Source organism: Camelina sativa, chromosome 17 (genome assembly GCF_030686135.1).
Source record: "Camelina sativa cultivar CO46 ecotype springtype chromosome 17, ASM3068613v1".
NCBI lineage: Eukaryota > Viridiplantae > Streptophyta > Magnoliopsida > Brassicales > Brassicaceae > Camelina > Camelina sativa.
Window position 1 is genome coordinate 35,832,543 of NC_141896.1, and position 10,887 is coordinate 35,843,429.

The 10,887-nt window shown below is 35.9% G+C and overlaps 2 protein-coding genes across 2 annotated transcripts; one reads left to right on the forward strand and one right to left on the reverse strand.

The window, feature by feature from the left end:
• The first annotated feature begins 3,984 nt into the window (after positions 1-3,984).
• LOC104759913 (formate--tetrahydrofolate ligase) lies at positions 3,985-6,912 on the forward strand. Its single transcript, XM_087494597.1, has 5 exons — positions 3,985-4,334; positions 4,751-4,900; positions 4,977-6,152; positions 6,256-6,402; positions 6,506-6,912. Exons 1-5 carry the CDS (start codon positions 4,179-4,181, stop codon positions 6,779-6,781), a joined length of 1,905 nt encoding a protein of 634 aa, XP_087350723.1. The 5' UTR covers positions 3,985-4,178; the 3' UTR covers positions 6,782-6,912.
• A 25-nt stretch (positions 6,913-6,937) lies between these two features.
• LOC104758358 (ubiquitin-conjugating enzyme E2 20) lies at positions 6,938-8,791 on the reverse strand. Its single transcript, XM_010481206.2, has 6 exons — positions 8,379-8,791; positions 7,965-7,992; positions 7,631-7,858; positions 7,483-7,546; positions 7,326-7,385; positions 6,938-7,228 (listed from the first exon to the last, which is right to left on the reverse strand). The coding sequence occupies exons 1-6, from the start codon at positions 8,492-8,494 to the stop codon at positions 7,182-7,184; spliced, it is 543 nt and encodes a 180-aa protein (XP_010479508.1). The 5' UTR covers positions 8,495-8,791; the 3' UTR covers positions 6,938-7,181.
• Positions 8,792-10,887: the final 2,096 nt, after the last annotated feature.

The following is a 10,887-nucleotide window of genomic DNA, read 5'->3' on the forward strand; positions in this document are numbered from 1 at the left end:
AATCCTTAACGACTATAAAGATCTCCCGAACAAAAGTACCTCATGTGGTCCGAGTATAACATTGCAATGTTACACCTGCCCACTCAACTTCTAATATCCAACTGGATTACCACCAAACAGATAAATATCTGCTCCAACTACAAGTGTCCACCTATCTGCCTCTCTAGGCTCGATACCTCTCAAAACAAATTGTGTACCGCTCATCTATAACTGCTTCATCCTCCTAACATATGATGGAGAGTACTCAACATCCACAGCCCTCGGCTGCATCCCGCTACATGCGGCACAACTGGAGCCTCCACTAGTACCCCACTCGGTAACCGCTCCAACAACACGTCAACAGATCCACCAAGCGATCATCTTGACCCTGGGCTCCGCCTGCTGTAACCCCACACATGGGTTTCCAGCATGTCCAACATGCTCACCGGCTAACCCCCTCTGGTCCCTCCTGTTACGCTTGCGACCCTCTGACGTACCTCTTTGTGGAACTCTGGACCACACACTCATTAGCCTCGGGAACCTATCCGAGCACAACCACAACCACGCCCACATCCACGACCAACAACTCAGACACCTTTAACCACTACCCTTCCAAGATCAGAGGCTAACAAGCATAAAAACAAACCAAAAGCACACAAAGAAACATAACATACCGTGGAATCTCATTGAAGGCTCGAAGAGGATGTTCTAGGACTTCATGCCACACATAATCAACTAACTCACATAATCAATCAAAGGCATTCAAATCAAAACATCAACAACAGAAACACAGTGAACACGTACCTAGAACCGTAAGGGCTCTGTTACTAAACTGAAACGATCTGATCCGTTTTTTTTAAATAATAAATAATAAATTATAAAAATATAATATAATACTAAACAACTAAGCTAGTGGTCCCATACCCACTAGCCACCTAACCACAATCACACCAAATAGCGGAAATAGTAAAACCAATAAATAACCAATAAACCAATGACCAATATCAAATAAACCGTAATAATTCCAAAATGATAAACTAAAGATCCAATCAACATAAACGAGAGAACCAGCAATCCTAAACAACATTCTAGGACTCAACTCTAGCAACATAACAAAAGCCAGACAACAACCAAGCGAGCCACTAGAACAACCGCTGGTCTCAATCCGCGAATGAGAATAAACGCTCCACGAAACTGCCAAAATCTCTTAGAATATTAACTCAAATTCACTTCTGTAAAAAGGCGAGTGTACGAAAATCTCTTGGCTACAACCCTATCAAAAGTCAATACCTTTCAAAACGATTTGACTAGTCGGATCCTCCTTCTCCCAAACCCTGACAGTTCTGTTTCTCTCTTTACTCTAAGGAAAAAGCTTGATCTTTTTCCCTCTCTCCTTTACACCCAATAACCAAAAGTTATCTCTCTTTCTCTCCCTCTCTCTGATGTCAATGTCGACAAAATCACAAAAGAAGAGAAAGACGTGACAATAAAAAAGAGAATTAAAGATTTTTGGTTTAATTAGATTAAACCCAAATTTAATTAAACCAAAATCAAATTTAAGACACTTTAGAAATAAATCAAATTTAAACTTATTAATGTTTGCTTGGTTTGCTAGATTCAAATGAGAGTTTAAGGTCTAACAAGTTCATTGAATAGATAGTTAACGCTGTAAGAGTAGATTAGCTTTACATTTATGATTTTAATTCACTTTTGATCAAATATTAAAATTACTAAGTTATACATATAGTTTGGGTTAAATTTACAAATATGAAATATATATATCTATAATAATAATTATAATATTAAACTAGAACCGCTGTAAATACAATACCTTCTGAAAAAAGTAAAAATTGGACTGGGTTTAAATATAAATCCTAATAAGATTAAATAATTTGACGACACAAATACAAGTAATAAAAAATCAACAATAGTGGACCTTTTGCTATATAGCCTATAGCGTGGCTGCGCTTATAGATTAAGGATAAAAACGTCATTTTCTCTTGCCTTCAATAATTAATGTATATGTTTTGAATTATTAAAGGGAAAAATGATTGCCAACTACTTGAAGTATACGCCAACACATAGCCACAAATACAAACAATATAAATGTTTTATTAACTACATGAACTATTGTCATTACATAAAGACATCAATAAACAAACATAGGTTATGTGTGCAACACCATAAACATTCGAGGTTTGCCGGAATCCGGTGTTGACCAGAATTGACCGACATTGACTAGTATTAACCACTGATGACCAGTGTTGACCGGCGTTGACCAGAAAAAAATATTCAAAAAAAAATATTTTTTTCCTAAAAATAATAACTTTTTTGTTTTTATATATTTTTAATAAATAAATAAAATAGATAAATGATTTGTATAATTTACAAAAACAAAATATAACAGCAAAAAAGTACAAGAAAATTATTTACCAAAGAAAATAAAAATTATATTAAAAACAAAATTTGTGGTATATAAAGTAACTAATTTTGTTAAGAAAAATTCTTGGATTCACCCCTAGGGGTGAACAACTCTCATTCATCCCCTCTTAATTAACAAATCAGAATACAATAATATGGCATGTCATATCTTATTTTTAGAAAGAGATATTTTATTAAGAAAATTATGTCAGTTTGCGTTTACAAAAGAGTGGTTAGGATTTTTATTTTACAATTAAATAAAATTATATGTAGGTTTGGGTTTATAAAAGAGTGTTTAGGGTTTAGATTTGATAATTAAATAAAATTATATGTTGGTTTAGGTTTATAATAAATGGTTAGGGTTTTAGATGTTATAATTAAAAACTGTAATATAATATTAAAATTAACAATTTTAAAATTGATTGATCAACATAATTTGTTTCTTTAATTAAGATTCGTTTCCTTAATTTAAAAGGGGTGAACAAGAGAGGCGTAAGGGTGAATCGACGAATTGTCCGTTTGTTAGAAAATATACTAAAAATAATATAATAAAACTATATCACCAAAAATTTATGTGTAGTAGTTTTCATAAACAATAACAAATTTTATACTCTTTCTATTTAAAAATCATTTTGTATTTTGTATTTTCAAAAATACATAAAAACAAAAAATTATTATTTTTAGGAAAAAAAATATTTTTTTGAATATTTTTTTTGGTCAACGGCGGTCAATGCCAGTAAATATTGGTCAACGTCGGTCAACACCGGATTTTGGTTAACCTCGAATATTTATGGTGTTGTAGACATAACATATGTATGTTTATGGATGTCCTTATGTGATGACAATAGTTCACGTAGTTAACAAGACATTTTTATTGTTTGTATGTGTGGCTATGTGTTGGTGTATACTTCAAGTAGCTGGCAATCATTTTTCCTTATTAAAGGTAAAAAAATAAAAGAGAAAACCAAAAACAATAAGTCCTCTCATTGGTTAGTATGGAATTATGGATAACTAGTATTAGTCCTGGGCATTTGGGTATCCGTTCGGGTTCGCTTTAGGTATTTCGGGTTTTTGGGTTTTTGGGTTTAGAGGTATAGGACCCGTTCGGGTATTTCTAGACTTCGGGTTTGGATCGAGTCCGGTTCGAATATTTCGGATTCGGATTTGGATTACCCGAAGTTCACAAAACTCAAAATTTTAGTATCTAATTTAGTCTAAATTATTCAATAATACGCAATATATCTAAAAATTTAGAGTATTTTCTATCCAAATTTACTAATAAACAGTTTAAATACTTCAAATTGTCGAAAATATCTAAAAATCTGAATATTTTGAATATTTATATTATTAAAATTATAAATATTACTAATATATTACTACTATATATTAATAATGTTGGTATATTCGGATATTCGTTCGGATTTCGGTTCGGATCAGGTTCGGATTCGGGTTTTCGGATTTAGAGATTTAGAACCCGTTCGGGTATTTTACAATTTCAGATAAGAATTCGGATCGGATTTTTTGGATCGGGTTCGGATCGGATATTCAGATATTCGGATCCGGGTAATTTGCCCAGGCCTAACTAGTACATGTAAATGTTAACTTAAAAATGGGGTTTATGGATTGATTGGTTTGGGTTAAACTAATAATTAAAAAAAAAAACATCATCGTCCTCTTCCATCATCTTCATCTCATCCTTTCTCTCTCCAACGCAAAGATCAGACTTGAGACCAAAAACCAAAAAGAGAAGGAAACTTAGAAGAGAGAGAGAGAGAGTGATGAGTCCATCATCGAGAAAGCTTCAGGTTGTTTCACCAGTTCCCGCTGATATTGATATTGCTAATTCCGTCGAGCCTTTACACATCTCTGAGATTGCCAAAGATCTCAATATCAACCCACTTCACTACGATCTCTACGGCAAGTATAAAGCTAAGGTATTCACTTCCCCTTTTTGTTTATTTCTTTCTCTCAAAAAAATGGGTTGTTGTCGGTTTGGGACTTGTGACATGTTTTGAGATTTGATTGAACAAGGATCTGAAACAACTCTGTTTTGGCTGAATGATACTGTTTTTTCTATTGTTTCTAAATGGTTTCGATCATGTTTTTTGTTCAAAACATAATAATTTTCAAGATATTGCTAATGGGGTTTTAAGTGTTTTTAGCTTTGAGTAGGCTATTACGTAAGTTCAAAGTTTATAACTTTCGATTGATTTTGGCTTCTTTTTACAATTTTTATACGAAAATTAGCTCTCTTTTTCTGTTACTTATTTTTGTCGGTAGTTTCTCTTATGAAGTTCTGATTTAGTTGTTCAGTGTTCTGATCTAACTAACTGATGATTTGTTCTTTTAGGTTTTGTTGTCTGCGTTTGATGAGCTTCAAGAACAAGAAGATGGTTACTATGTTGTTGTTGGAGGGATTACTCCAACTCCTCTTGGAGAAGGCAAGAGTACTACCACTGTTGGACTTTGTCAAGCCTTAGGCGCTTACCTCGATAAGAAGGTTTTACATCTTCCTCTCTTTCTTTTGTATGAACTTCTCTTTTGGTATTATTGATATCTGAAGTGTTGTTGCTTAGGTTGTTACTTGTCTTCGCCAACCATCACAAGGACCAACCTTTGGAATCAAAGGAGGTGCAGCCGGTGGTGGGTATAGTCAGGTGATTCCTATGGATGAGTTCAATCTTCATCTCACTGGAGATATTCATGCGATCACTGCTTCCAACAATCTCTTAGCTGCTGCTATCGACACTCGGATTTTCCATGAGACATCTCAATCCGACAAGGCTCTTTTTAATAGGTTGTGTCCTCCTAATAAAGAAGGGAGGCGTAGTTTCAGTGACATTATGTTCAGGAGATTGACTAAGCTTGGGATCTCCAAGACCAGTCCGGAGGAGCTTACTCCCGAGGAGATAAAGAAATTTGCTAGGCTTGATATTGATCCTGCTTCCATCACGTGGAGAAGAGTGATGGATGTTAATGACCGGTTCTTGAGGAAGATTACTATTGGTCAGGGACCTGAGGAAAAAGGGATGACCAGAGAAACTGGTTTTGATATATCTGTTGCTAGTGAGATTATGGCTGTTTTGGCTTTGACAACCTCTCTTGGTGATATGAGAGAGAGGCTTGGTAAAATGGTGGTTGGTAACAGCAAGGCCGGAGAGCCGATAACAGCTGATGATCTTGGTGTTGGAGGAGCCTTGACCGTTCTGATGAAAGACGCTATCAACCCGACACTCATGCAGACACTTGAAGGGACACCTGTCCTTGTTCATGCTGGTCCTTTTGCAAACATAGCTCATGGAAATTCATCAATTGTTGCTGATAAAATCGCTTTAAAGCTGGTGGGACCTGGTGGATTCGTGGTAACAGAAGCAGGTTTTGGTTCTGACATTGGGACAGAGAAGTTCATGAATATTAAGTGTCGTTACAGCGGATTAACGCCTCAGTGTGCGATTGTTGTGGCAACTGTTAGGGCCTTGAAAATGCATGGTGGTGGACCTGATGTTGTTGCCGGGAGGCCTCTTGATCGTGCTTATGTAAGCGAGAATGTTTCCTTGGTTGAAGCTGGATGTGTGAATCTAGCAAAGCACATCTCAAACACAAAGGCTTATGGTGTGAATGTAGTTGTTGCTGTGAATATGTTCTCAACGGATACCGAAGCAGAGCTAAATGCAGTTAGGAAATTTTCAATGGATGCTGGTGCTTTTGATGCTGTCATTTGTTCCCACCATGCTCATGGTGGTAAAGGAGCGGTAATCTTCTCTCTTTGAATACCAGTACTTTCTGATTACATTATATGCAATTTATGTTTGCGATTCCAGCTTAAAAAATGAATTGTTCTTGGAAATGTTGTAGGTGGATCTTGGTATTGCGGTTGAAAAAGCTTGTCAAAACATTACACATCCACTTAGGTTCCTCTACCCATTGGACATTAGCATCAAAGACAAAATTGAGGCCATAGCTAAGTCATATGGAGCCAGTGGTGTTGAATACTCAGACCAGGTGATTGATTCCTAAACCGACTTCTTCAATTTTGTTGCATTGTTGCTAAAAGAAACCTCCTTTATGTAAATCCCTTATATTCTTCTGTGATATGTAAATGCAGGCAGAGAAACAGATTGAGATGTACACACAACAAGGCTTCTCGAACCTTCCCATATGCATGTCGAAAACGCAATATTCATTCTCCCATGATGCATCAAAGAAAGGAGCACCTACAGGGTTTGTGTTGCCAATAAGAGATGTTAGAGGAAGCATTGGAGCTGGTTTCATCTATCCACTGGTTGGTACAATGAGCACAATGCCTGGACTTCCCACAAGACCTTGTTTCTACGAGATTGATATTGACACCGCCACTGGAAAAGTTCGTGGCCTTTCTTAAATCTGGTGAATTTAGTCAAACCTATGTGCTTATCATTTCTCACTTCAACAATAAAAAAACTGCAGTTGTACTTCGAAATTGAGGACTCTTTTCTTCGTTTGTGAAATGAATAAAACATCTCTTCTGATTAATCTCTGGAAATCTCACTCTCCACCATTTTATAATGAATAAAAAAGTATATTATCTTTCTGATTACTCTATGAAAAACCCACTCGTCACATTCTGTCATTATTCGGCTCAAGTCAAAAAACTAAAGGTAAAGTTACAGATGAAACTGCTGATGTTCAGAAACAAAAGAATAAAGCAAAATGAATGACACAAAGTGTTTCTTCTGGAAAATCATTGTATGTGAAATCATCAAACGCAGTGGAGATTTATGAATCAGAAGAGCTAGCAGAAATCATGCACTGGGAGGCTTGTAGAGCTTCTCAACCATCTTCCTATACTCTGCACAGTGATAACAAAAGAGACATAAGAAACTCATAATGGAAGAACTTCAAAGACGTTTGATTTATAATAAGTGTTATATCATCTTTTGTTTCACCTTCTTGGTTGCTCCAGAGCTGAGCTGCTTGTGTGTTCAACGGTGAGCTGATGTTAGGTTCTGACCACCGAAAAAGATGTAAAAGAACACACTCAGATACTGGATCAGCCAACAAAAAGAGTTTACAGGAAATCAAACATTATGCCCGATAGATTACCTCCCAGAAGGCTCTGAATCGACAATAGTATTGTCCTAACATCGTAAGCAGATGACCACTTATCCTGCAAATACGAATGCGGATTAAGTTTGGCACTTCTTCTCTAATTCTGTGTAGAGCAAAGACACAAATGGAAGGTACATTTTACCTGAAGAATGTCTAAGCAGATATTGCCATAGACATCAACATTGGGGTGGAAGCAACATGTCTCGAACTTAACCTTTGGAGGTTTGAAAGGATAGTCATTGGAGAAAGAGAGGGAGAGTCTGTACTCAGTTCCTTCAAAAACTGTATCTTTGCTTCCTGTGATCGTCCCTTTCCAGCAGAATATGTTGTCTTCCTCTGGAAAAGCAGATATCCCCGGACCACCGCCCATCTGAAAACACCCCAAGTCAAGACCTTATGAGCAAATCTTAACTACAAAAACCAATTCACACTATCTGTTTATCTACAGCAAGAGAAAGAAAGATGATAAAACTCACCATCAAGCCCATCAATTCAGATTGCAGCCTGCGTTTAAGCAAAGAAACAAAAAACGGATTAAGAATCCGTGGGTATGATTAAAAACTGAATCTTTGTGACATATAAACTAAAGGGAAATGATAAGTTCTGACTGAAAGATGAATACAAAGAACATCTTAAAGGTTTAGTTCTCTCAGAGACATTCTAACAAACAGTTTGTATGCAACGATATAGTAGAAGTCTCCCACTTCATTTTTTGGGATTCAGAAGTACATTAACCACAAGAATTGGATATGGGTAATAGCCAAAATACTAACGATACCATGAAATGGATACGATAAACTAATACGAGGCAAAAGACGAAGGCGGTTAAGAAATTGAAACGGGGAATGTTGGAAACAAGATCCCAAGGCAAAAGAAGAAGAAAAAAGTACCTTCTGAGAACAGATTGGCTGTCAACAGTCTTGGTCGGAGCCGCGGGTGGTTTCGATCCATTAGAAGCCGGAGGATCCGCCGGAGTGTTTCCCTGATACCCGTTTACGGGAGCCATCACTTTCGTCTTTCTTCTTACTCGTCAAGACCGAAATCGAAAAAAATCGAATTTTTTAAAAGAGAAATCGAAACAGACAAATTGGACACTAGTAGAGACGAATCAGATTCAATATTAATCGAAAGTAGAAGAAGAAGGAGTTAAGAGGCAGAGAAAACAAAGATCCTTCTTCTTCCTTCCGATTTGTAAGAGAGATGAGATGAGAGGGTTTGGTTATAAAACGACGTCTGGGTGAGAACAAAACGGCGTCGCTTTGCGCTTTAAATGGAAAAAAAGATTTGTTTTTGACCGTTGGATAAGCAAACAAGCGGCGCTTAAGCTTTTGAAATTGGTTTATCCAACGGCTAGTTTACTTTTTTTTTTTTGTTTCCTTTTGTTTCTTAATTCAGAATCTGAAAGAAAAAAAAACAATTAATTTTTGTTGATAAATGCAATGCATAGTTGTCAAAAAAAAAAAAAAAATGCAATGCATATTCCACATAAGGATATTAAATTCAGTTAGATACATTGTATTCTAATATATTGTTTAAAGAAATAAATATTGTATTCAAATATAGTTTTATGTGTATTCTAATATATTGTTTAAAGAAAATAAATATTGTATTCAAATATAGTTTGTGAAACAAATATGAAAGAGTAAGAGCTATTAGTACATAAACTAAATCAAGAATTCACACAGGGATTTTCTCAAAACAACTTTTTGATTAATAGAAAATATGTTTACAACTCTTTCTTTTAAAAATATTTTCTATTCTCTCAATCTCGAGTTCTGGGATCACAAACTTGGTCAAGAATCTCTCTCAAAACTCCACAGCCCTCTTTCAATCTCTAAGCTATATTTTTCTTAAGCTTAAAATACAATTGCTAAGAATTTTCAAACTCTAAATCTCTACCTTTACCCTGAGGCCAAGGTATCCTATTTATATTAAACAGGTGTGCCATATAACAGGTTTTTTCCCTATTCTAATACTAACAATAATTGACAATTTTCTTGTTCTTTGAGGAAAAGAAAGTTGTCTATCTTCTCTAAGTTTCCCTTTTCCCTTTGTAAAGACACACTTCAAGCTTCTAGACTTTTCTCCAAGCTTCCTGCTCTTGTAATCTTCCTTATCGATTCGTACATTAACCACCATGACTTATTTCCATATTTCGACTCTTCATTGTTTGTCTGTATTACTTCTTGTCCTACTTGTACCTAGTACAACGACTATATCATATGTTTGCATCTTCAATCTCCCCCATTTTAACCTTGTGTCTCTCAAACACATGTTTGTAGAATTTTTCAAGCAAAAAGATCCATACAGTCATAACAACCATTTAAACAAATGTTCAAGCTTTCATAAACACAAGATTTTCATCAAACAAGAACATCCAATGAAGCCGCTTAAGGTTTTCCATGTTGAAAATAAACAACAGACTTGTATTTTGAAACACCCAACTCTCCCAAAATCCTACAATCGAAACTTGCAATGAAAAACTCCAACTCCCCCAAAATCCTACAACTGAATGAAAAACTCCCCCAGAAACTCAAACCATCTCCCCCAGGTTGAGAACACATATGTTAAAAACAGAGCTTAAAGCATCATTTTTGACAAGGGATGATTTTGAGTCAGCCGATGAACAACATTTGTGAGAGTCTGAAGAGCCTGTGCAGTGTCCACAAGAGCCTCGTAAGTGGCTGCTGGGTTCTCTTGTCCAATTTGTGGAATCCCAATGCCCCCAAGCTGTAAAACCTTAACACCTTGATGATCTAACTCATCCTGAGATATACTCATTGGTTCTGAAATAGTATTTTTGGCAGGCTTGGAATGCTTCTTTTTGAACCACACATCGTAAGCTTCACCAATTTGTTTATCCTTTTTATAGCATACTGGAGGGATATATTTTACTTCCTTGAAGATTCTGATTTTACTTTGATGCTCAAGAAGACCAAAGATAATTCGAGGAAACACTATACATTGTGACTCATTTTTCTGAAACGAACAAAGCTCCATCACTTGCTCAAACACCAACTTACCAACGTCAATCTGAATACCATGGAACATTATAAACCAACCGAGCTCTTTTTTCAGAGATATGACTCTGATTAATAGCAGAAACCAGTTAAAAGCAGCAATACGAAGAGCTCCAACACTTGCAGACAAATTTTTGGTATTAAGCTTTCCCCAAAAAAACTTATTTTCTTCACTCAAGGTATCAACAATCTTCTCTAGAATGACAATATCAGCATCGGCATCAGCTTTGACCTCATCGTTTGTTAAAGGAGCGAATTTCAGATAACAGTTGATAGCTGAAGGAGAAAAATTGTACATATGTTCTCTGACAAACACCTTGACTCCCTTATAAGTTTTCTTACTTGGTAAATGTGCACAAAATTAACACACAATCTCCTT